At 49.2% G+C, this 26,590-nt stretch overlaps 1 protein-coding gene across 4 annotated transcripts in view; it reads left to right on the top strand.

Annotated features, from left to right (window-relative positions):
• Positions 1 to 26,590, top strand: part of CLCC1 (chloride channel CLIC like 1) — a 67,181-nt gene that overhangs the window by 5,153 nt on the left and 35,438 nt on the right. For all 4 annotated transcript variants that reach the window (XM_075617084.1, XM_075617082.1, XM_075617083.1 and 1 more), the window contains exons 4-8: positions 12,501 to 12,611; positions 13,178 to 13,399; positions 17,064 to 17,204; positions 17,639 to 17,732; positions 26,113 to 26,210. In XM_075617084.1, the coding sequence (XP_075473199.1) occupies positions 12,501 to 12,611; positions 13,178 to 13,399; positions 17,064 to 17,204; positions 17,639 to 17,732; positions 26,113 to 26,210 (666 nt within the window). The remainder of the gene's footprint in view (positions 1 to 12,500; positions 12,612 to 13,177; positions 13,400 to 17,063; positions 17,205 to 17,638; positions 17,733 to 26,112; positions 26,211 to 26,590) is intronic.

Below are 26,590 nucleotides of genomic sequence, written 5' to 3'. Positions count from 1 at the left end.
ACACTGGCTGCAGAGCACAGAGAGATACTGTCCGTAGAATGAATGTGCCGCAGGCAGCGACACTGGCTGCAGAGCACAGAGAGATACTGTCCGTAGAGTGAATGTGCCGCAGGCAGCGACACTGGCTGCAGAGCACAGAGAGATACTGTCCGTAGAATGAATGTGCCGCAGGCAGCGACACTGGCTGCAGAGCACAGAGATACTGCCCGTAGAATGAATGTGCCGCAGGCAGCGACACTGGCTGCAGAGCATAGAGAGATACTGCCCGTAGAATGAATGTGCCGCAGGCAGCGACACTGGCTGCAGAGCACAGAGAGATACTGTCCGTAGAATGAATGTGCCGCAGGCAGCGACACTGGCTGCAGAGCACAGAGAGATACTGCCCGTAGAGTGAATGTGCCGCAGGCAGCGACACTGGCTGCAGAGCACAGAGAGATACTGCCCGTAGAGTGAATGTGCCGCAGGCAGCGACACTGGCTGCAGAGCACAGAGAGATACTGCCCGTAGAGTGAATGTGCCGCAGGCAGCGACACTGGCTGCAGAGCACAGAGATACTGCCCGTAGAGTGAATGTGCCGCAGGCAGCGACACTGGCTGCAGAGCACAGAGAGATACTGTCTGTAGAATGAATGTGCCGCAGGCAGCGACACTGGCTGCAGAGCACAGAGATACTGCCCGTAGAGTGAATGTGCCGCAGGCAGCGACACTGGCTGCAGAGCACAGAGAGATACTGTCCGTAGAATGAATGTGCCGCAGGCAGCGACACTGGCTGCAGAGCACAGAGAGATACTGCCCGTAGAGTGAATGTGCCGCAGGCAGCGACACTGGCTGCAGAGCACAGAGAGATACTGCCCGTAGAATGAATGTGCCGCAGGCAGCGACACTGGCTGCAGAGCACAGAGAGATACTGCCCGTAGAATGAATGTGCCGCAGGCAGCGACACTGGCTGCAGAGCACAGAGAGATACTGCCCGTAGAATGAATGTGCCGCAGGCAGCGACACTGGCTGCAGAGCACAGAGATACTGTCCGTAGAGTGAATGTGCCGCAGGCAGCGACACTGGCTGCAGAGCACAGAGATACTGCCCGTAGAATGAATGTGCCGCAGGCAGCGACACTGGCTGCAGAGCACAGAGAGATACTGCCCGTAGAATGAATGTGCCGCAGGCAGCGACACTGGCTGCAGAGCACAGAGAGATACTGCCCGTAGAATGAATGTGCCGCAGGCAGCGACACTGGCTGCAGAGCACAGAGAGATACTGCCCGTAGAATGAATGTGCCGCAGGCAGCGACACTGGCTGCAGAGCACAGAGAGATACTGTCCGTAGAGTGAATGTGCCGCAGGCAGCGACACTGGCTGCAGAGCACAGAGAGATACTGCCCGTAGAATGAATGTGCCGCAGGCAGCGACACTGGCTGCAGAGCACAGAGATACTGCCCGTAGAATGAATGTGCCGCAGGCAGCGACACTGGCTGCAGAGCACAGAGATACTGCCCGTAGAATGAATGTGCCGCAGGCAGGGACACTGGCTGCAGAGCACAGAGAGATACTGTCCGTAGAGTGAATGTGCCGCAGGCAGCGACACTGGCTGCAGAGCACAGAGAGATACTGTCCGTAGAATGAATGTGCCGCAGGCAGCGACACTGGCTGCAGAGCACAGAGAGATACTGTCCGTAGAGTGAATGTGCCGCAGGCAGCGACACTGGCTGCAGAGCACAGAGATACTGCCCGTAGAATGAATGTGCCGCAGGCAGCGACACTGGCTGCAGAGCACAGAGAGATACTGTCCGTAGAGTGAATGTGCCGCAGGCAGCGACACTGGCTGCAGAGCACAGAGAGATACTGTCCGTAGAATGAATGTGCCGCAGGCAGCGACACTGGCTGCAGAGCACAGAGAGATACTGCCCGTAGAATGAATGTGCCGCAGGCAGCGACACTGGCTGCAGAGCACAGAGATACTGCCCGTAGAATGAATGTGCCGCAGGCAGCGACACTGGCTGCAGAGCACAGAGAGATACTGTCCGTAGAGTGAATGTGCCGCACGCAGCGACACTGGCTGCAGAGCACAGAGAGATACTGCCCGTAGAATGAATGTGCCGCAGGCAGCGACACTGGCTGCAGAGCACAGAGAGATACTGCCCGTAGAATGAATGTGCCGCAGGCAGCGACACTGGCTGCAGAGCACAGAGAGATACTGTCCGTAGAATGAATGTGCCGCAGGCAGCGACACTGGCTGCAGAGCACAGAGAGATACTGCCCGTAGAGTGAATGTGCCACAGGCAGCGACACTGGCTGCAGAGCACAGAGAGATACTGCCCGTAGAATGAATGTGCCGCAGGCAGCGACACTGGCTGCAGAGCACAGAGAGATACTGCCCGTAGAATGAATGTGCCCGCAGGCAGCGACACTGGCTGCAGAGCACAGAGATACTGCCCGTAGAATGAATGTGCCGCAGGCAGCGACACTGGCTGCAGAGCACAGAGAGATACTGCCCGTAGAGTGAATGTGCCGAAGGCAGCGACACTGGCTGCAGAGCACAGAGAGATACTGCCCGTAGAATGAATGTGCCACAGCAGCGACACTGGCTGCAGAGCACAGAGAGATACTGCCCGTAGAATGAATGTGCCGCAGGCAGCGGACACTGGCTGCAGAGCACAGAGAGATACTGCCCGTAGAATGAATGTGCCGCAGGCAGCGACACTGGCTGCAGAGCACAGAGAGATACTGCCCGTAGAGTGAATGTGCCGCAGGCAGCGACACTGGCTGCAGAGCACAGAGAGATACTGCCCGTAGAATGAATGTGCCGCAGGCAGCGACACTGGCTGCAGAGCACAGAGAGATACTGCCCGTAGAATGAATGTGCCACAGGCAGCGACACTGGCTGCAGAGCACAGAGAGATACTGCCCGTAGAATGAATGTGCCGCAGGCAGCGACACTGGCTGCAGAGCACAGAGAGATACTGCCGTAGAATGAATGTGCCGCAGGCAGCGACACTGGCTGCAGAGCACAGAGATACTGCCCGTAGAGTGAATGTGCCGCAGGCAGCGACACTGGCTGCAGAGCACAGAGAGATACTGTCCTGTAGAATGAATGTGCCGCAGGCAGCGACACTGGCTGCAGAGCACAGAGATACTGCCCGTAGAGTGAATGTGCCGCAGGCAGCGACACTGGCTGCAGAGCACAGAGAGATACTGTCCGTAGAGTGAATGTGCCGCAGGCAGCGACACTGGCTGCAGAGCACAGAGAGATACTGCCCGTAGAATGAATGTGCCGCAGGCAGCGACACTGGCTGCAGAGCACAGAGATACTGCCCGTAGAATGAATGTGCCGCAGGCAGCGACACTGGCTGCAGAGCACAGAGAGATACTGTCCGTAGAGTGAATGTGCCGCAGGCAGCGACACTGGCTGCAGAGCACAGAGAGATACTGCCCGTAGAATGAATGTGCCGCAGGCAGCGACACTGGCTGCAGAGCACAGAGAGATACTGTCCGTAGAATGAATGTGCCGCAGGCAGCGACACTGGCTGCAGAGCACAGAGAGATACTGTCCGTAGAATGAATGTGCCGCAGGCAGCGACACTGGCTGCAGAGCACAGAGATACTGCCCGTAGAATGAATGTGCCGCAGGCAGCGACACTGGCTGCAGAGCACAGAGAGATACTGTCCGTAGAGTGAATGTGCCGCAGGCAGCGACACTGGCTGCAGAGCACAGAGAGATACTGCCCGTAGAATGAATGTGCCGCAGGCAGCGACACTGGCTGCAGAGCATAGAGAGATACTGCCCGTAGAATGAATGTGCCGCAGGCAGCGACACTGGCTGCAGAGCACAGAGATACTGTCCGTAGAGTGAATGTGCCGCAGGCAGCGACACTGGCTGCAGAGCACAGGGAGATACTGCCCGTAGAATGAATGTGCCGCAGGCAGCGACACTGGCTGCAGAGCACAGAGAGATACTGTCCGTAGAGTGAATGTGCCGCAGGCAGCGACACTGGCTGCAGAGCACAGAGAGATACTGTCTGTAGAATGAATGTGCCGCAGGCAGCGACACTGGCTGCAGAGCACAGAGAGATACTGCCCGTAGAATGAATGTGCCGCAGGCAGCGACACTGGCTGCAGAGCACAGAGAGATACTGCCCGTAGAATGAATGTGCCGCAGGCAGCGACACTGGCTGCAGAGCACAGAGAGATACTGCCCGTAGAATGAATGTGCCGCAGGCAGCGACACTGGCTGCAGAGCACAGAGAGATACTGTCCGTAGAATGAATGTGCCGCAGGCAGCGACACTGGCTGCAGAGCATAGAGAGATACTGCCCGTAGAGTGAATGTGCCGCAGGCAGCGACACTGGCTGCAGAGCACAGAGATACTGTCCGTAGAATGAATGTGCCGCAGGCAGCGACACTGGCTGCAGAGCACAGAGATACTGCCCGTAGAATGAATGTGCCGCAGGCAGCGACACTGGCTGCAGAGCACAGAGAGATACTGTCCGTAGAATGAATGTGCTGCAGGCAGCGACACTGGCTGCAGAGCACAGAGAGATACTGTCCGTAGAATGAATGTGCCGCAGGCAGCGACACTGGCTGCAGAGCACAGAGAGATACTGTCCGTAGAATGAATGTGCCGCAGGCAGGGACACTGGCTGCAGAGCACAGAGAGATACTGTCCGTAGAGTGAATGTGCCGCAGGCAGCGACACTGGCTGCAGAGCACAGAGATATACTGCCCGTAGAATGAATGTGCCGCAGGCAGCGACACTGGCTGCAGAGCACAGAGAGATACTGCCCGTAGAATGAATGTGCCGCAGGCAGCGACACTGGCTGCAGAGCACAGAGATACTGCCCGTAGAATGAATGTGCCGCAGGCAGCGACACTGGCTGCAGAGCACAGAGAGATACTGTCCGTAGAATGAATGTGCCGCAGGCAGCGACACTGGCTGCAGAGCACAGAGAGATACTGTCCGTAGAATGAATGTGCTGCAGGCAGCGACACTGGCTGCAGAGCACAGAGAGATAATACTGCCCGTAGAATGAATGTGCCGCAGGCAGCGACACTGGCTGCAGAGCACAGAGAGATACTGCCCGTAGAGTGAATGTGCCGCAGGCAGCGACACTGGCTGCAGAGCACAGAGAGATACTGCCCGTAGAGTGAATGTGCCGCAGGCAGCGACACTGGCTGCAGAGCACAGAGAGATACTGCCCGTAGAATGAATGTGCCGCAGGCAGCGACACTGGCTGCAGAGCACAGAGAGATACTGTCCGTAGAGTGAATGTGCCGCAGGCAGCGACACTGGCTGCAGAGCACAGAGATACTGCCCGTAGAATGAATGTGCCGCAGGCAGCGACACTGGCTGCAGAGCACAGAGAGATACTGCCCGTAGAATGAATGTGCCGCAGGCAGCGACACTGGCTGCAGAGCACAGAGATACTGTCCGTAGAGTGAATGTGCCGCAGGCAGCGACACTGGCTGCAGAGCACAGAGATACTGCCCGTAGAATGAATGTGCCGCAGGCAGCGACACTGGCTGCAGAGCACAGAGAGATACTGTCCGTAGAATGAATGTGCCGCAGGCAGCGACACTGGCTGCAGAGCACAGAGAGATACTGTCCGTAGAATGAATGTGCCGCAGGCAGCGACACTGGCTGCAGAGCATAGAGATACTGTCCGTAGAATGAATGTGCCGCAGGCAGCGACACTGGCTGCAGAGCACAGAGAGATACTGTCCGTAGAGTGAATGTGCCGCAGGCAGGGACACTGGCTGCAGAGCACAGAGAGATACTGTCCGTAGAGTGAATGTGCCGCAGGCAGCGACACTGGCTGCAGAGCACAGAGAGATACTGCCCGTAGAATGAATGTGCCGCAGGCAGCGACACTGGCTGCAGAGCACAGAGAGATACTGCCCGTAGAATGAATGTGCCACAGGCAGCGACACTGGCTGCAGAGCACAGAGAGATACTGTCCGTAGAATGAATGTGCCGCAGGCAGCGACACTGGCTGCAGAGCACAGAGAGATACTGTCCGTAGAGTGAATGTGCCGCAGGCAGCGACACTGGCTGCAGAGCACAGAGAGATACTGCCCGTAGAGTGAATGTGCCACAGGCAGCGACACTGGCTGCAGAGCACAGAGAGATACTGCCCGTAGAGTGAATGTGCCGCAGGCAGCGACACTGGCTGCAGAGCACAGAGAGATACTGCCCGTAGAATGAATGTGCCGCAGGCAGCGACACTGGCTGCAGAGCACAGAGATACTGCCCGTAGAATGAATGTGCCGCAGGCAGCGACACTGGCTGCAGAGCACAGAGAGATACTGCCCGTAGAGTGAATGTGCCGCAGGCAGCGACACTGGCTGCAGAGCACAGAGAGATACTGTCCGTAGAGTGAATGTGCCGCAGGCAGCGACACTGGCTGCAGAGCACAGAGAGATACTGCCCGTAGAATGAATGTGCCGCAGGCAGCGACACTGGCTGCAGAGCACAGAGAGATACTGCCCGTAGAATGAATGTGCCGCAGGCAGCGACACTGGCTGCAGAGCACAGAGAGATACTGTCCGTAGAATGAATGTGCCGCAGGCAGCGACACTAGCTGCAGAGCACAGAGATACTGCCCGTAGAGTGAATGTGCCGCAGGCAGCGACACTGGCTGCAGAGCACAGAGAGATACTGCCCGTAGAATGAATGTGCCGCAGGCAGCGACACTGGCTGCAGAGCACAGAGAGATACTGTCCGTAGAATGAATGTGCCGCAGGCAGCGACACTGGCTGCAGAGCACAGAGAGATACTGCCCGTAGAATGAATGTGCCGCAGGCAGCGACACTGGCTGCAGAGCACAGAGAGATACTGCCCGTAGAATGAATGTGCCGCAGGCAGCGACACTGGCTGCAGAGCACAGAGATACTGCCCGTAGAATGAATGTGCCACAGGCAGCGACACTGGCTGCAGAGCACAGAGAGATACTGCCCGTAGAGTGAATGTGCCGCAGGCAGCGACACTGGCTGCAGAGCACAGAGAGATACTGTCCGTAGAATGAATGTGCCGCAGGCAGCGACACTGGCTGCAGAGCACAGAGAGATACTGTCCGTAGAGTGAATGTGCCGCAGGCAGCGACACTGGCTGCAGAGCACAGAGAGATACTGCCCGTAGAATGAATGTGCCGCAGGCAGCGACACTGGCTGCAGAGCATAGAGAGATACTGCCCGTAGAGTGAATGTGCCGCAGGCAGCGACACTGGCTGCAGAGCACAGAGAGATACTGTCCGTAGAATGAATGTGCCGCAGGCAGCGACACTGGCTGCAGAGCACAGAGAGATACTGTCCGTAGAGTGAATGTGCCGCAGGCAGCGACACTGGCTGCAGAGCACAGAGAGATACTGTCCGTAGAATGAATGTGCCGCAGGCAGCGACACTGGCTGCAGAGCACAGAGAGATACTGCCCGTAGAATGAATGTGCCGCAGGCAGCGACACTGGCTGCAGAGCACAGAGAGATACTGTCCGTAGAATGAATGTGCCGCAGGCAGCGACACTGGCTGCAGAGCACAGAGAGATGCTGCCCGTAGAGTGAATGTGCCGCAGGCAGCGACACTGGCTGCAGAGCACAGAGATACTGCCCGTAGAATGAATGTGCCGCAGGCAGCGACACTGGCTGCAGAGCACAGAGAGATACTGCCCGTAGAATGAATGTGCCGCAGGCAGCGACACTGGCTGCAGAGCACAGAGATACTGCCCGTAGAATGAATGTGCCGCAGGCAGCGACACTGGCTGCAGAGCACAGAGATACTGCCCGTAGAATGAATGTGCCGCAGGCAGCGACACTGGCTGCAGAGCACAGAGATACTGCCCGTAGAATGAATGTGCCACAGGCAGCGACACTGGCTGCAGAGCACAGAGAGATACTGCCCGTAGAATGAATGTGCCGCAGGCAGCGACACTGGCTGCAGAGCACAGAGAGATACTGCCCGTAGAATGAATGTGCCGCAGGCAGCGACACTGGCTGCAGAGCCAGAGAGATACTGTCCGTAGAATGAATGTGCCGCAGGCAGCGACACTGGCTGCAGAGCACAGAGAGATACTGCCCGTAGAATGAATGTGCCACAGGCAGCGACACTGGCTGCAGAGCACAGAGAGATACTGCCCGTAGAGTGAATGTGCCGCAGGCAGCGACACTGGCTGCAGAGCACAGAGAGATACTGCCCGTAGAATGAATGTGCCGCAGGCAGCGACACTGGCTGCAGAGCACAGAGAGATACTGTCCGTAGAGTGAATGTGCCGCAGGCAGCGACACTGGCTGCAGAGCACAGAGAGATACTGTCCGTAGAATGAATGTGCCGCAGGCAGCGACACTGGCTGCAGAGCACAGAGAGATACTGTCCGTAGAATGAATGTGCCGCAGGCAGCGACACTGGCTGCAGAGCACAGAGATACTGCCCGTAGAATGAATGTGCCGCAGGCAGCGACACTGGCTGCAGAGCACAGAGAGATACTGCCCGTAGAATGAATGTGCCGCAGGCAGCGACACTGGCTGCAGAGCACAGAGAGATACTGTCCGTAGAATGAATGTGCCGCAGGCAGCGACACTGGCTGCAGAGCACAGAGATACTGCCCGTAGAATGAATGTGCCGCAGGCAGCGACACTGGCTGCAGAGCACAGAGAGATACTGTCCGTAGAGTGAATGTGCCACAGGCAGCGACACTGGCTGCAGAGCACAGAGAGATACTGCCCGTAGAATGAATGTGCCGCAGGCAGCGACACTGGCTGCAGAGCACAGAGAGATACTGCCCGTAGAGTGAATGTGCCGCAGGCAGCGACACTGGCTGCAGAGCCAGAGAGATACTGTCCGTAGAATGAATGTGCCGCAGGCAGCGACACTGGCTGCAGAGCACAGAGAGATACTGCCCGTAGAATGCTGCAAAGTATGGAAGTGTAGCGATGTGTTCAGTCACACAGTGACATTAAATCATATGTGTTGTTACTAGGCGGCTATAGTGGTGCAGGTGCGTTCTAAATGTAACTTCAATCAACAGACATAATTGCAAGGGGAAATCAGGAAGCTACTAAGTATCGAACATGTAATTGGATAATTGGCTCTAATAAGGATCTACTGGTAGTGGTAATCCCTAAAGTATACTTGTAAAATGGCCCTATCTGAATATGAACCGCAGTACAGTGAGCCTAATAGGAGAAGCAGGGTGTGTGTATAGAGGTGATACTCCCCATCCCTGTTGATAATAGTTCACCTTACAGCCCCATTAAACCCATCATTGAGGGTTATATGATAAATGTCGTGGTAGTAACGGTCTGCGTATTGCTCCCGAGCAAGGATGGTAGTAGGGTGAATATTGAATGCCTCAGCGTGCAGGCATATGTCCCAGTAGTGGGGGGTCAGGAGGCCTAAGGATTTGGTAAACCCATAGGTACGGAACCGGAGACGAAGCGAAATGAGCCTGGGGAGACATGGTCTGAAGATGAGATTATAATTAAACACACACATCAGGGCGGCCTCGCGGTAGGCACAGAAAGAGTCCAAACGTTGTATTTAAGGCTTTAACAAATTCTTCTGTGGTTTATTTCCCACTCATCCAAACAGTATAACTTAGGCACACTGTCCCTTTAAGGCAAACCAAAATCATAAAATAAAAGCCTACTCCACAGTAGGGAGGTCGACTACACCACTGTGTCCCTGACTGTCCCACTGGGTAGCTAAGCTATCTTCCAGTTTAAACAATACACTCGCATGTCTGTAACAAGAATATAAAGTCTGTATCTGTGTTGTGGGAACTCTATCCCAGGAAATCCCTCTGGATACTGCAGCCCTGACAGGGCAGCTCTGCTGCCTCCGCAGGGTATGCAACGCCACCGGTTACAGCATGCTTGTTCAGTGTCATGGAGTCTCTTCCTGGGTTTGGGTCCCAGGCTGGTCCAGCAGGCTGGGTGGCTGAGAACGTCTTCTGTAACACGGATGACACGTGACGCATATTGGCATGCAAGCTTGGTGACTGCGTTTTCCATCTGCTCCAGTCTGTGACTACGAACGCTTTGCATTAAGAGACTGCATTACAATATGTATATCCAAGATCGTGGGACTACACCTTCATTTAGGTGATGTATGATGATATTGTACAATTCTGTTCATGGCAACACGTATTCAATATATACTCTGTGTATTTTGCTTATTAGTACATAGGTGTATTATATGCACATGTTTTTGCTGACTAGACATTGAATTTTTTTTAGACCAAACGGTCTAGGCTCCTGCAGGGAATTAATGTCCTGTTCCCTGCTGAGTCTGTATATTGAGACTCGGGGTTTCAACTATGAGTTGCAGTATATGGGGTATTCTCTCCGAAATAAGTGCTCAGTGCACAGATTATTCTGTTAATTATTCTGTGTCTATCAGATGGCGTTCAGCCTTTTAGAATAATGTTTATGTCTTAGTCTGTCTAAGAAACTTTTGTATTTTTTGGTATACCCTGAGTGCTTATTTTGGAAGTTCTGTTTTCTTTCTTATATTATTCACCTTACAGCACCGTTAGAGCTAACATGTGTATTTTTTTATATTGCTCGTATTTCTCTAATTCTTTTTGGGGTTCCATTTTACTGTAGTTTCCAGAGTGGCCTCTTTTTTCTTTTGTGTCTGAAGTTTCCTTATGTGTTGCTCTCTACCCTGGTCACTGTACACATATCTACTATAACACATTTGACATTCACAATTTCCAGTAATTATGTTCTTATCAGAATAAATATACAAAGGACTGAGACTTCAAACCTGACTGAGCCGCTCCAACCGGGGAGCCCAGGTCTGATCGAATTTACTCATGGAGTCTCTTCCATAGCCAACACTTCGCAGGTCGTATTCTTTACCTGGGGCAAAGTTGGTGCATCAGGGGTTTCCCAGTTGCCTGCCATTATACATTCACTTTTTATAAAGATGTGGGAGATTTAGCTTTTGTGTATGCATGTCTTGGTTCGGAATTGGTCTGCCCAACAGAACCGAACATAGATCTCGCGGTGTCCTCTCCCCTGTGTAAAAGGGCCAACATATGGAAAATCTGTTTCCATAGTCTAGTAAATTTGGGGCATGACCTTCATACATGTCATGGAAGCTCGATTTACAGGGTACGTCCCCAAAAAGGGACCAGAAAAGATCCTATGTATAGCGCGCTCTGTGGAATATAATATATAGACTAGTAGTCCATGTAAATCGATATCTGAATATTCCTATTGCAGTTTGAGTGGTAGGGTCCCTGCAGTTGCTTCAGCACAGGGGGTGCAGTCATTATGACTGAGCCACTGATTGAGCCACCTGTGCTGAAGCATGGATATCCTAAAAACCTGACCTGTTGGTGGCCCTTGAGGACTGGAGTAGGCCGCCCCATAACTATGGTGTCCAGGTAACTGGCCATTGGGGAAGCGGCGGTGTAACTTGATTAGGCAGCCGGCGTCATGCTGTGTGCTAACGTGAGGTGTGTTGCGTGAGTGTAAAATTGAGGCTGGCGATGTAACTGTGACTTTTATGTCTAAATGGTCACGTCTTCTGCAAGGTAATAAGAAAGAAAAGAACACGCGCATACAGGGTTAGTGTAGTAATAATGTGCACTGTTCGACAAATCCATTCACCTACAGGCCCGTGGCGACTGGATTTGACCCCGTGGCGACCTCCTCATGGCCGCCCAAGCAGGGAGGGAATGGAGGCGGGCCTAGGTGGCGAGTAGATTTTTTGGTTCGGCGAGTAGATTTTTGGGTGATTTGTCAACCACTGATAATGTGTATATATTTTCTTCTCAGAAGTATGAATCATTTAGTTCCATCTCGTGGACAAAACATTTTAAGCCGCAACCACATAAAACCTTTACAGTAGCTCACTAAGTTTGTGTACAGTATGTGTGATTCAGTAGTAGCTGCACAGAAAAAAGTTTATACACACACACACACACACACACACACACACACACACTATAGCTATCTCTCTCTGTGTCTCTCTCTGTCTCTGTGTCTTATGGATTTTTTATTATTAAAAAGTACAAATATACAGCAAAATGACCAAAATAAAACTGCGAGTGTGTGTCTGTCTCTGTGTGCGTCGCTCTCTGTGTGTCTCTCTCTGTCTCTGTGTGTCTCTCTCGGTTTGAGCTACCAGCCACAAGCAAAATGGCTGCTTCAGGCCCCCAAGACAGAGCTTCCTTCATTTTACCCTCCTACCTCATACACTGGACTGCTGATTGGCTCGCACAGTGCGTGGTTCCGATTTTATAAGGCTAGTATGTACTTTTCAATTGAACTTTATTGAAAAAAACATTGCTTTCTAATCTGACAAAATTGGTGTGTAGAGAGATCGAGAGAGATATAGATGTGTGTGTCTTATGGATTTATTATTATTAAAAAGTACAAATATACAGCAAAATTACCAAAATAAAACTGCGAGTGTCAGACCACTCGTGATTAATATGAGTTACTGTCCTGCTCATAAATCCCCTAATTCTGTATGTTGTGGTTTTTTTTTTGTTTTTTTTTTGCAGCTGGAGGTCTATAGTAAGAAAGAGGAATTAAAGTCGCCCCAAAGTAATAGTAACCCAATTTTCAAGCGTCACCTGCATAAGATCCTGAACGAGGTCGGACGTCTGGGGTTGGTGAGTTTGCAAATCCTCGCAGTTTTGCTGCCTTCGTTTCTGTGGGTGTTGTTTGCCGTTATTAGCTGTAATTAATGGCTTTTAATGGTGCAATCCTTGGTAGCTTATAAAAAATAACATTTTAGAAAACAATACTATTGGCTTCATTAAAGAAATGTGCGCGGGCATATACATGTGTGTGAGGGGGAGGGCTGGGAAGAGGAGGTGGGGATGTGTGTGAGAGGATGAGGAGGAGTGGGCGAGCGGAGGGGGGGCGTGAGTGGGAGAGTAGCGTATGGAGCAATAACCAGCATGCCACGTCAATAGGGAAATCTGGTTATTTTCAATAAATTACCCTGAGCCAGAACTTGATTGTGCAGGGTCTCATCACTATGGTGCTGTCGCCCCTATAGATTATAAAGGGGACACCCTCTTACACACACCAGCTGCCCCCATAGGCTTTAATAGGATCACACTCTTACACACACCAGCTGCCCTCATAGGCTTTAATAAGGTCACCCCAAAGACATGAGAAATGTCACTCCTAAATGAACCAACATCTGTTCCTATCCACTCTTTTATCTCAGCCAGATGAATCCCAAGCTGAGGCCCATTACGACGCGGAGGTCTTGCTAACCAAGCAGATGCTGGCGGAGATCCAGAAGTTCCTTGACGACGATGACTGGAACCCGGGCGCCCTCGATGAGGCCCTGAGCAAGACCCTGGTACATTTCAAGGAGCACGATGCGGAGGCGTGGCGGTGGAGGTTTGAAGATTATTTTGGGGTGGACCCATACACTGCCTTTATGGTAAGAGGGTTGGTGTCACGTACGACACACCTGTGAGTACGTGACCTGCATACGGGACATGGGTCAATACACAGTTCGCAAGCTGCCAGACTCTTCTCCTTCGCAAAGATCCCTCAGATGAGTAACATCTTCCCTTAACCTGTCCCCATATACCACTTGTCATGGACAGTACACACGTGAGCACGTGACTTAGATATGCAACCAGGGTTAATACACACGGCTACTCTAGCCAACTCACATTTCGCCTGAGCAAGGTACCTTCAATGAGTTAATATTAACCCCTTACTCAATTGCAATCATGTATACGCTGCCACCACCCGATATATTTATGCACATAAAAGATGTAAAATTAATATATTTAACAGGGTCTCAGGTCCCTGTTTGATAGAAAAAACTATGCACTTAACACACACATCTGTTGTAGAAAAAGTGGTAAATACTCTCTTCAGAGATATATATATATATATATATATATATATATAATATATATATATATATATATATATATATATATATATATATATATATATATATATATATATATATATATATAACACGTTTGGTACTAGGTGGCGAGTAGATTTTTTGGTGATTTGTCAACCACTGTGTATATGTGTATATGTATATATATATATATATATGTATATATGTATATATGTATATATGTATATATGTATATATATATATATATATATATATATATATATATATATATATATATATATATATATATATATATATATATATATATATATATACAAATACATTGCTTAGATTACAGAAAAAGGATTACAAGGACATACAATTACAATAAATGCAGAATAGTTTCTCAAAATAACAGGATAAAACATAGAAATCTTTATACAGTACATTACCCAAATGCCATAGGTTTCCTCCCAAGGGAGGTCACTGGCGCAGGAAGTTGAGAAATCACGTGCTTGGTCCAAACACACATCAGTTGAAATCTGATTTTTCATAAAACTTTGCTGTTTTATCTAGTATTCTTTCTCATTGAAACAGCATAAACCCACCTGTCGTAAATCAGCTGTGAGATTTAGTTTTATGACCGAGTAAAAAACACTTTTACAAAACCACGTTTAAACTTCGCTCAGTATATAACCGCACTCATAACTTCCCAGCTCTAATTCTTACACACACGTGAGCTACATCAATACATTCAGGCTCTCATGGCGGACGCAACAAGACAAATCACGACCGTCTTAATCCTAAACTTGAGCAACAAATGAATCTGTCCCTTCTTCACGTGCTAGACCACCCATATCTGGTTTTATCGCGTTTATCTCTGTCATGAATGCAAATATCAAAATTGTATACGTCGGCATCGCTGTCAAGTCCATGATTCCATATTTCATAACTTTGGGATGGTATAGGATAGTCCCAGCCCCCTGGCAATCCATAGCACTCTTCCAGGGAAGTTTTGAAAACCTTTTGTTTGTTAGAGAACCCATCTCTTGCAAAGCATATGTTCTTATCTCTAGATCTTATCCATTTTAACACTATGCCTGGCCAAGGGGTTAAGAAGCCATAAACTATTACTTTGTACTTTTCGAATCCAACTTCAATTAAGTTACCTTTGAAAACCAGCATAGATCCCAGACCCCATATATTGTATTTTTAAACCCAACTTGTGCCTTCATTAACCCCTGAAGCACCAGATGGATGAAAATGCATAATATCTCATGATATTATCATGACAGTTGGTACCATGGATGGAAGTGTTTGGGTCGACCAGAGATCTCCACGTTGAGTTGCACTATAACCGTACTGTAAGGGCGCTCCGTTATGACATCATTGCTTTTGAAAAGGAAGACCGCGGTTCGAATCCCAATTCTGATCTTTGGCAAATCCATTTCTCTTTCTCAAGTACGAAAATGAGATTGTAAGCTCTTTGTGCGATGCTACATACACTGTCAGCGTTATATTAGAAAGTTGAAAGCTCATCCCTCCACGCTCCTGCAGCCCCCCTCCTACTTTTTTTTTTGTGTCCTTTAAAATTCCCTGATGCCTGGGGATAAAACAACATGGCGGAGAGAATGGGACCAAGCTTTAGTTCCATTCTGATGATGTCACTGCCCTCACTTGGGAGGGAGAAACCAAAGAGCGAGACTAGCAGAGGATTCTGGGAGAGGAGACTAAATAAATAGGCATACGACCCATGGAAAATAATCGATTACGAGCGGCTGGTAACTGTCTCGGACAAACGACATGAAACAACCAAGGAAAGACATGGAGACTCAACACTGCACCCTTCGTATAATAACACAAACTTTAAAAAAAAGAGTCTGGTTGGCATAAATTCATAAAAAAATAAAGGCGGTGGTAAACATGGAAGAAGCCATCGTGAATGGCGACAGGTAAGTTTGGACCTTGCTGATACTTATCTATTTTGCGTTTCATGCTACAATAGGTTGTCGGGTGATTCAAACTCCAGTCGTCAGTAACCCCCAGCAGGTTAGGTTTAAGGATATCCCGACAGGTTGTTCCGTCACAATGACTGAGCCATTGGTTGAGCCGCCGGTGCTGAAGCCGGGATATCCACCCGACCTGCTGGGAGTTGCTGAGGACTGGAGTTGGAAATCGCAGATTTTAACTGATGGGAGCTATGCTGATGTTCAGCCCCACCGATGAGGCCTCAGACTGAGATGATGTACTCTTGAGGTCCCATCTGTATGTGGCTCCATCCATCTTCTGTTCTTCAATTCTTTGCTTCAGTTGGAAGACAACCATGGAAGAGCGGTGGTGAATGACTGACTTGCTGGGGGTGTATAGACGTCGAGTCCTGTTGATCACTTTATTCCCCTTGGGTTATCCAAATGGAAGTTGATCAGCTCTCAACTATACCGTCAGCATTGGAACCCATGTGAAGTGACCTCAGTGTAGAGCTTTGAGGCATTTTAAGATGAACGCCGGATAATGCGACATCGGCACGGTATTTACTGCATAACGTTACCACGGGATCAAATAAATACTGCTCATTTGGGTTTTCAACAAATGTTTATATTTTTTGATGTTTATGCTTAGTCCAGATTTTGTGTTTTACTTTATTATTTTCTATAATACTAGGTGTGCAGTCTTGAGTAGACGGGGACGAATGTGTCGAAATTCCGTGCGTGCGGGGGAGGGGTTCTTCGATTTTCAGAAAAACATGGAAAATGCTCTACTTGTCTAATATGTTGTCAATTTTTTTTCTGCGTTTTCGTATATTCTCCCATTCAAATTTTTAAGATGAAGACAAATTTGAGAATATTCGGCAATCTGTAGACTGGAGCCTAGAGTTTTTTTTCTGGGTTCATTCTGGGTGAGGAAATGGCAAACCCCCGGAGTCTCCCGGATACAGCACTACTTAACATACTGATCTATGAAGTGGGAGTCTCTCTGCTAGCTCTACTTGAGCAGATTTCTTCATCTCCTAATGCCTCGGGTAATGGGAAATGAGATTGCAAGCTCTTGGGTACAAGAATTCTGTGCTAATTTACACAGCGAGGGAATCCGTGTGTGCGTTTTAACAATTGTGCTAGTGTTTTAATAATGGCGCTTTCTGAAAATCCTACCGCTGTTATCTCGAATGTATGTATTATATTAATATTATTTATAATATTCCCGTTAATGTTTTTTTTTTTTAACCCCGTGTCTGATTCCTCAGGTCCTCCTCTGTCCGCTGTGTATCATTTCGATGGTCGCCACCGAGCTGTGGACTCACGTGGCTTGGTTTACGCAGATAAAGCGTTTCTTCGTTCTGAGCATCATAGTCAGCTTTGGTTGGAACTGGCTGTATTTGTACAAGGTAAAAAGCAATAAGGGACCTCGTTCGACTCTCTGCGAAATTAGCTATTTTAATATTAAAGCCGCAATCCCCAGAAGCCGATGTGAGTTTAACTCGTATAAAGTCTGTTTCTTGCTCCCTGAGCACATCCCTCTCTTACAAATAAAATGTTTTCTTGCGTTTAAAAATCCTCATATTTCTGAATCTCTAGCTTCTGGGTTATTCTGGGAAACTTTACACTGGGCTCTGGGGAGAGCTCCATTTTAATCTCCCGGACACTAAATATTTTAACCGCTTGTAGCTCATGAACGGAGCGTCCGATTTTGAAACGAACACAAGTAAAAGATATTTATTTAAGGTGGTAAAAAAAGTATTACATGCAAAAAAAAATGGTGTGCGCAAAGGCTATCTAGCTTCAGTACCCAGGATAAATGGCTATTGCGCTCATGTACTAGGTGGCTTGGGCGGAAAGCCAGGCGGATGTGGCCAGAATGGGAACGTTTGACAGCAGCTGCAGTGACAAAATCAACTGGTTCGAAGGTATGATGGGTAAGTGACACAGGTCAGTGCCTCCTAGGAACAAAGTGTACTAATGGCAGTGACATGTTTTTTAATTTTTTTAATTTCTTTATTATCTGTGAGTATGGTTACAACATACAATAAGATGAATAAAACATAGTGAACATTGAGGCAACCATAAGCTTACAGCATTTTATATTTTCTTAACTGTTAAACTTTAAATGATACAAATAATGAGGGTGGGGGGGGGGGAGAAAAAGGGATAGAGAGAAAAGAAAGCGCTCTGCAGGTCCTCACATCTCACCGCCAACTCCTCCGCACCATATAGTTCCTTTAGCCTATCCCAAGACCTGTGTAGCAGTGCAGTGGACACCCAGTCTGACTATTTAAAGGGGCCCATAACCTCTTTGTGTCGGGAGGCAGTGTGTCCAAAAAAGGTTTCCACTTACTCAGGAATGTATCTGTTCTTTTCATATTGTCTCCAAATGAGTCAAATTTTCCCCTCATCCTAACTGCGAACAGATAAGATTGTAATTATCCAATTGTTGGAGCGAATGGTTTTAGCCAGTTGACCAGAATCAGCTTGCGCGCCAAAAGGAGAATCATTCCCGCCAGCTGCGGCAAACTGACCGTCAAGGTTTTCCAGCCTTCCATATATCCAAATAACATTGGTTTAAAGTCACGGGGAAGCTTTGTTGTTAGCAATTTGTTTAGAAACGTTAAGGTTTTATTCCAGAATGTCTTTATTTTTCTGCAGTACCACAGGCAATGTGAGATATTGGCGCTAGTACTGCCGCATTTTTTACACCCAATTGGAGAAAAGTGCTGAAATTAGTTTAGTTGTACTGGGGTGAGGAATGCACGGTTCAATATTCTAATTTGCAGTTCCCTAAAATTTGTATCCAGAGTAATGGAACGGACACTCCCGAAGCCTTTGACTAGGACCTCTTCATCTATCAGATCAGGGAAGCCCACCTGCCACTTAACCAATAAAAGACTCCAGAGACCCACAGTACGGGACTCTATAAGGGCGGTATAGATACGTTTAGATGTAAAACCTGTTTGAATGGAGATCTCAAGACCGGACGCCAAGGCATTGTGTTCTAATAGGGATGGATGTTCCCTCATCAAGGAAGTCACATAATGTCTTAGCTGTAAGTAGGCAAAGAAGTATTTATTTAGTAATTGATAACTTTCTTGGAGTTGTTGGGAAAATGTGTTGTCCCGTGTTAAAACAGTCTGTGACATGAACAAGTCCTCTACTGGCCCAAGTCCTGAAAACTGCGGTCTCTTGGGCTGCCGTAAAGTCTGAGTTCCCTACAATCGGTAACAACCTGGATGTGGTAGTTTAAAATATTTTCTTACTTTACGCTAGGCTCTTACAGTATCTCCAAACATAATGCCATTCAGAATGCTATTTGCATTATCCTTCTCCTGTAGAAAGGGCAGGAACCCCAGGGAGTGTGGGAGAGCAGGAATCCCAGGGAGTGTGGGAGAGCAGGAATCCCAGGGAGTGTGGGAGAGCAGGAACCCCAGGGAGTGTGGGAGAGCAGGAACCTCGGGGATTGTGAGAGCAGGAAACCCAGGGAGTGTGGGAGAGCAGGAATCCCAGGGAGCGTGGGAGAGCAGGAAACCCAGGGAGTGTGGGAGAGCAGGAATCCCAGGGAGTGTGGGAGAGCAGGAAACCCAGGGAGTGTGGGAGAGCAGGAATCCCAGGGAGTGTGGGAGAGCAGGAACCCCAGGGAGTGTGGGAGAGCAGGAACCTCGGGGATTGTGAGAGCAGGAAACCCAGGGAGTGTGGGAGAGCAGGAATCCCAGGGAGCGTGGGAGAGCAGGAAACCCAGGGAGTGTGGGAGAGCAGGAATCCCAGGGAGTGTGGGAGAGCAGGAAACCCAGGGAGTGTGGGAGAGCAGGAATCCCAGGGAGTGTGGGAGAGCAGGAATCCCAGGGAGTGTGGGAGAGCAGGAATCCCAGGGAGTGTGGGAGAGCAGGAATCCCAGGGACTGTGGGAGAGCAGGAATTCCAGGGAGTGTGGGAGAGCAGGAATTCCAGGGAGTGTGGGAGAGCAGGAATCCCAGGGAGTGTGGGAGAGCAGGAACCCCAGGGAGTGTGGGAGAGCAGGAACCCCAGGGAGCGTGGGAGAGCAGGACCCCCAGGGAGTGTGGGAGAGCAGGAACCCCAGGGAGCGTGGGAGAGCAGGAACCCCAGGGAGCGTGGGAGAGCAGGAACCCCAGGGAGTGTGGGAGAGCAGGAACCCCAGGGACTGTGGGAGAGCAGGAACCCCAGGGAGTGTGGGAGAGCAGGAATCCCAGAGAGTGTGGGAGAGCAGGAATCCCAGAGAGTGTGGGAGAGCAGGAATCCCAGGGAGTGTGGGAGAGCAGGAACCCCAGGGAGTGTGGGAGAGCAGGAACCCCAGGGAGTGTGGGAGAGCAGGAATCCCAGGGAGTGTGGGAGAGCAGGAACCCCAGGGAGTGTGGGAGAGCAGGAACCCCAGGGAGTGTGGGAGAGCAGGAACCCCAGGGAGTGTGGGAGAGCAGGAACCCCAGGGAGTGTGGGAGAGCAGGAACCCCAGGGAGTGTGGGAGAGCAGGAACCCCAGGGAGTGTGGGAGAGCAGGAACCCCAGGGAGTGTGGGAGAGCAGGAACCCCAGGGAGTGTGGGAGAGCAGGAACCCCAGGGAGTGTGGGAGAGCCAGCTGTCCCTCTATTCCCGAATTCACAATCTCTGCCTTGTCAAGTAGCCAATCCCTAATGTACCTAGTCAGCGCCACCACATTAAACGCTCCCACATCGGGGAGGGTCAGACCCCCCTGTTCTCTATCGCTCTGTAGCCTTTGTAGACTGATCCTGTGTTTTTGTTGTTCCAAATAAAATTGGAAAAATCTCTGTCTCTTTGTGGTATCTTTTTTCCTTATAAGCAGGGGAAGTGTCTGTATTTAGTACAGAAGCTTCGGGAAAGAAACCATGTTAATTAAAGCAATCCTACCAGACATAGTTAATGGTAGATTCATCCATCCTGCCAACTCTGCCAATTGTGTTTATGATGGGAATATAATTCAGCTCATACAGCTTCTGTAGGTTCAGGGGAAACTGAATACCCGGATACTTAGTGGAATCCTTAGCGACTTTAAATGGTGTTGGTGGGCCTATGAAATCTAGAGTTTCCTTCCCCAGCCAGAGAACCTCAGATTTTGTAAAAATGTATGTTATAGCCTGAAAAAGTTTGGTAGTTGTCAATAATTTGCATTATTAGCGGTAACTGATTAGCCGGATCTGCACAGAACAAAAGCAAATCGTCTGCATATAAAGCCAATTTTATTATTTGGTTCCCAATTTGTAACCCTTTTAATTGTCTCTCTCAAAGCGATAGCCAGAGGTTCAATAGCCATATCAAATAGCAATGGCGAAAGTGGGCAACCATGTCTGGTCCCTCTATAGAGTTTGAACGGTCCTGATAATTTACCGCTGAAAGAGATTGAGGCACTTGATTGGGCATATATAGTTTTAAGGGATTCTGTAAAGCTCCCTCTGAGCCCGAACCTCTCTAGGGTCTGAAACAGGTGAGGCCATGTTATATCGAACAGACTTAGAACACAGCCCGGTTCGTGGTCATCTGGGGCAGAGGAAGGTCCATTGGCCTCTCCATAATATTGAATGGCCGTCAATAGTTTCCGTATATGGGTGACTGAATGTCTACCCTTCACAAGGCCAGTTTGGTCTGGGTGTATCACCTCAGGGAGAAGATGTTTACTTCTACCTGCCAGAATTTTGGTGAATATTTTGTAGTCAAGATTAAGGAGGAAATTGGTCGGTAGGAAGCCGGCTCTTCCAGGTCTCTATCTTTTTTGGGGGATTAGTTTGATTACCGCTGAACCAAAACCCAGGGGTCTTTCTCCTAGTGACATTATTCGATGATATACCTCTACCAGATGTGGTGTTATTTCTACTGTCATGTTTAAAATATTCGGCCGAATAACCATCAGGTCCCGGTGCTTTAAGTGTATTAAGCTGTTTAATGGCTCTAGAGACTTCTTCTATGGTGATGGGGCTGTTTAGAATATTTTTTGAGCTCTCTGACAGCAGAGGGATCCTCAAATCTCTCCTGAATCTATCCTGCTGATCTAGGTTAATGTCTGGATGATTATATAGGTCTGCATAGAATTTATGCAAGATATCTGCTATTTTTTTGGTACACGTGTGCCTAGTCCCAGTCTGGTCTCTCAGGGCCGCAATATGACATGTGAAGCGATTATTTGATACTAAGTTAGCTAGCATTTTCCCAGCTTTATTTCCGTAACGCATGAATCTTGCATTTCTATAGTTTTGATTCAGCAATTCTCTTACATGTAGTAATACCCCCAGCTCCCTTTTTTCACCAAATACTCCTCCTTGTTTGGAGGGGTTGGTGTTTCTTTGAATTTAGAGTATGTTTCAGTTAATTTTTGGTTACAATAAAGATGTTTTTCGTTATGTTTTTTTCTCTGGAAGAGACGTACGAAATTATGTCCCCTCTTTGGACTACTTTAGCTGTTTCCCAAAACATAAAGGGGTCTCCTATATGTTCCGCGTTATTTTCTTTGAATTGTGCCCATTTATTATGGACTGCAGCTCCAAAGCTGTCCTGAGCTAACAATTTGGAGGGGAATGACCATGTTCTCTGAACCAACGTATCAGGGTCCAACTGTATTTGGAGCCCTACGGGGGAGTGGTCTGATATACAGGCATTATATATCTTAGCTTTGGATATTTTCTGGAAAAGAGGGGACGAGACCAACAGGTAATCAATGCGTGACATTGAATTATGTGCACGCGAAACACAGGTATAATCCCTCTCTAATGGGTAGAGCAGTCTCCAGGGGTCTACAAGATTCAATTGTTTTTTAAGAAATGTAATGTCTGACTGGCTTTTGATCTTACATTGTATCCTTTTAGATTTGGTTGTGGAAGATGTTGACCTATCCAATATTGGGTCTTCTACTATATTAAAATCTCCCCCTAGTATGATTTGGTGATCCGTGGCTAGGGGTGCTAGGTTACCCAAGAGGGCATTGAAAAAGGTTCAGTCATGAACTGTTGGCGTATATTGTTTGTCAGAGAAGTCTTAATCCCCCTTAATTTTCCCTAAATAATTATGAATCTACCCTAAGGGTCACACAGCTGATTTTCCAGTTGGAATGGGACCCCCTTCCCAATGAGGATGGTGACCCCTCTCTTTTTACTGTTGTAGTGAGAGGAAAAACACGATGGGACCCAGCCCTGTTTAGCTTGTCATGTTCTGTCTGTGTCAGGTGTGTTTCCTGTAACAAGGCCGTGTCTGCACCTAACATCTTTAGGTGGTTAAGTATCTGTCTGCGTTTCATCGGGGATTTAATACCACCCACGTTCCAGGAAGTTATCTTTGTCATCTTATCTGGTACAGAAGAACATCTCGTGATAGGAACCTTTCTGTGATTGAGATATAGAGATGTGGATTTGCAGCACCTGCGAGTCAAGGAGAGAGCGCGGAAGAGAGCAGAGAAAAGGGGGGAAATGGGAAAACAGAGGGGAAGAGGCAACCAAAACAATAAAGAGACCAAATTTAGATAACAAACCATGTTGTATACTAAGCATGTTAGCTCAGACTGTGGCTGCTACCAGGAGCCCAGGGGTATCGATGCGTCCTTCAAGAGTTCGGTTCCATAACCGTGTTTTGCGTTTCAAGAATCAAATGCTCCGCCTCCTCTGGTGAATCAAAGGATTTAACCCCATCATCTCGGAAAACTTTGAGGATCGCCGGGTATATTAGGGTGAACTTGATACCCCTTTTGAAAAGAGAAGAACAAATAGGGGTGAGCTCCCTTCTTCTCTTACTGAGGTCTACTGAAAAGTCCTGGAAGAGGAACATTTTGTTTCCTTTAAACAAGAGTTCACGGGTTTTTCTAAAGGCTCTCGACATGGCCACCTTATCCTGAAAGTCCGGCATCTTAATCAGTACCGGTCTGGGTCTAGTAGTATTGGAGAGGTTATCTCTTTCTGGGCCCAACCTGTGTGCTCTCTCGATTTTAAGTGGGATGTGCTGGTCGTCCATCTTTAAAAGTCTGGGGAGATCCTCTGAGGCGAATGCCAGGAGATCTGTTGTTTTGACCTCCTCAGAGATGCCTACAATTCTTATGTTGTTTCTCCTTGACCTGTTCTCCAAGTCATCTATCTTGATGGTCAATTTGCAGTTTTTAGCTCGTCCATGAGCAGCATATGAGAGGTAGTTTGGTCCTCTATGTCTGAGACTCTTATTTCAACATTATTGATTCTAGATGTGTGGTCATTGCTTTGCTTAGTTATTGTGGCAATCTCTCCTTTAAACTCTGCAAACCTCTGGTTGATCTGGTCATCTCACCCTTGACCTTTGCGAGCAGCCTGTTCGTATTAGTGACCGTCTGTTCCCTGAACTCCGCAAACTGTTGGGCCGCATTAGTGGCCATCTCTTCCCTGAGCTCTGCAAACAGCCTCCTCAAATCAGCGCTGTTCTGCCTCATATTAGAATCAATGGTCTGTGTGATGGATTCATATGTCTCTGCAGACTTTGATTTGTCCAGCTAGTCTGGTTCCAGTTCAGAGGTACAGGTGGTGTCAGTGGGTTTTGGTGTGTCTTTTTTTTTTTCTCTCTCTCTTTCGCCGCTCTTTGAGCCTTTTGCAACATGTTAGTGCCCAGCGGGGAAAGAAATCTTTCCATGTGACAGTGCCGAGTAATCCAGCAGCCTTTTAGGGGTTAAAAATCCAAGCGTTGTGTACAGTGACTTGTTTAGCTGTCACATTCTGAGTAGATGAGAATTTACATTTGTAGTTTGCTGGCAATAGGGAGCGGGGGAGACGTGCCCTCACCTTACATCTTAATTTCTCTGTCCATTAAGCCACAGTTCAGCTGCCTGGTCAGAAAAGAGTGAAAATGCAGCTGTGCCTGCCTTGTTTTTGTGAGGAAGTCTTTGTACTATAGGAGTAATGTTATAGTTGTGTCTGGCCCTTTAAGGGGGACTCCTCCTATAGCTTGCAGTGCTGTGTGGTGTATTTGCAGTTCCCCTTACATGCAGCAGGCCTCTCAGGGCCCTGTGATGGGATCGGGCCTCTCAGGGCCCTGTGATGGGATCGGGCCTCTCAGGGCCTTGTGATGGGATTGGGCCTCTCAGGGCCTTTTTATGGGATTGGGCCTCTCAGGGCCTTGTAATGGAATCAGGCCTCTCGGCCCTGTGATGGGATCAGGCCTCTCAGGGCCTTGTGATGGGACCAGGCCTCTCAGGGCCTTGTGATGGGATCAGGCCTCTCAGGGCCTTGTGATGGGATCAGGCCTCTCAGCACCCTGTGATGGGATCAGGCCTCTCAGGGCCTTGTGATGGGATCAGGCCTCTCAGGGCCTTGTGATGGGATCAGGCCTCTCAGGGCCTTGTGATGGGATCAGGCATCTCAGGGCCTTGTGATGGGATCAGGCCTCTCAGGGCCTTGTGATGGGATCAGGCCTCTCAGGGCCTTGTGATGGGATCAGGCCTCTCAGGGCCTTGTGATGGGATCAGGCCTCTCAGGGCCTTGTAATGGGATCAGGCCTCTCAGGGCCTTGTGATGGGATCAGGCCTCTCAGGGCCTTGTGATGGGATCAGGCCTCTCAGGGCCTTGTGATGGGATCAGGCCTCTCACTCGCCTCCTAGAAGCCGCACGCAGCAGGGATGCTCCCAGCGATGTCTCCTCTCAGCCTCCCTGTTCCCAGGGCGCTGCCGGCACCCCTCCTGCCGCACGGTCACCGGAGCTCCCGCGTGGACACGACCTGCGCTGTTCCCCGCAGTCCCTCACCTCCCAGCAGCAGGTAGGGGAGATGGACCCTCTGACTGTGTCAGGGATGTGTTAGTGCAGTAAGGGAGCCTCTGCCTTACCCCTGGAGTTAGGCCTCATGGGATGTCTTTATCTTGTATTTCTCTGGGACTTCCCGGGTGAGGGGTCACAGTGACAATACACCCCTCATTGCAGAGCACCCGGTCTGGGCTAGCCACCGCTATGTCTCTTTTAGCTTTTTAAGCCAGTTCGTGCTGGGATGTCTGCAGATTCTGCAAAGGCCCAGAGGGAGGAGCTCTAGGTGCAAGCGGCCATCTTGGATAACCAGGAACGGCCCCCAGTGACATGTTTAAAGGGTCAGTCCCTCCTAGGGGCAAAGTGTACTAATGGCAGTGACATGTTTAAGGGGCCAGTCCCTCTTAGGGGCAAAGTGTACTAATGGCAGTGACATGGATAAGAGGTCAGTCTCCTAGGGGCAAAGTGTACTAATGGCAGTGACATGGTTAAGGGATCAGTCCCTCCTAGGGGCAAAGTGTACTAATGGCAGTGACATGGTTAAGGAGTCAGTCCCTCCTAGGAGCAAAGTGTACTAATCTTGTGCTGTGTGTTCTGCCGCAGGATGGATGAAGAGCTCTGTGACTTTCCAAAATGACCCCTGCAAGGAGTATTATAAATCGGTGATGGTACACCCTGCTTTGATGGTCCCACCCACCAAGGTTTGTATGATGGTTATGGAACAGGGGCAAATTTGCTGCGGATTTCTCTGTTCTTTTGTGCACAGTCATTTTGATGCCATCATTCTCTATCCCAGGGGTTCTCCAGCTTTTTTGAGCAGGGGCATCCCTGAAGGATTATTACAATCCGGGGCACCCCAGCTCTTCAGACCTCACTCACCCCCTTCTCGCTTACACGCACACACTCGCCCTCTTTTTCACACGCGCACACCCAACATTTATCCCTCCTCTCACAGCACTCCCCCTTTCTCTTAATCATTAACACCCCACCCCCTTCTCTTTTTTACACCTCCTACCTTTCCCCATCCCACAAAAAGCCCTACCTCCCTCCTCCCCCTCCCCACATAAAGGCATCACCACAC

The sequence above is a fragment of the Ascaphus truei genome, chromosome 10 (assembly GCF_040206685.1).
Source record: "Ascaphus truei isolate aAscTru1 chromosome 10, aAscTru1.hap1, whole genome shotgun sequence".
NCBI lineage: Eukaryota > Metazoa > Chordata > Amphibia > Anura > Ascaphidae > Ascaphus > Ascaphus truei.
This window is presented reverse-complemented; position numbering and strand designations above follow the sequence as displayed.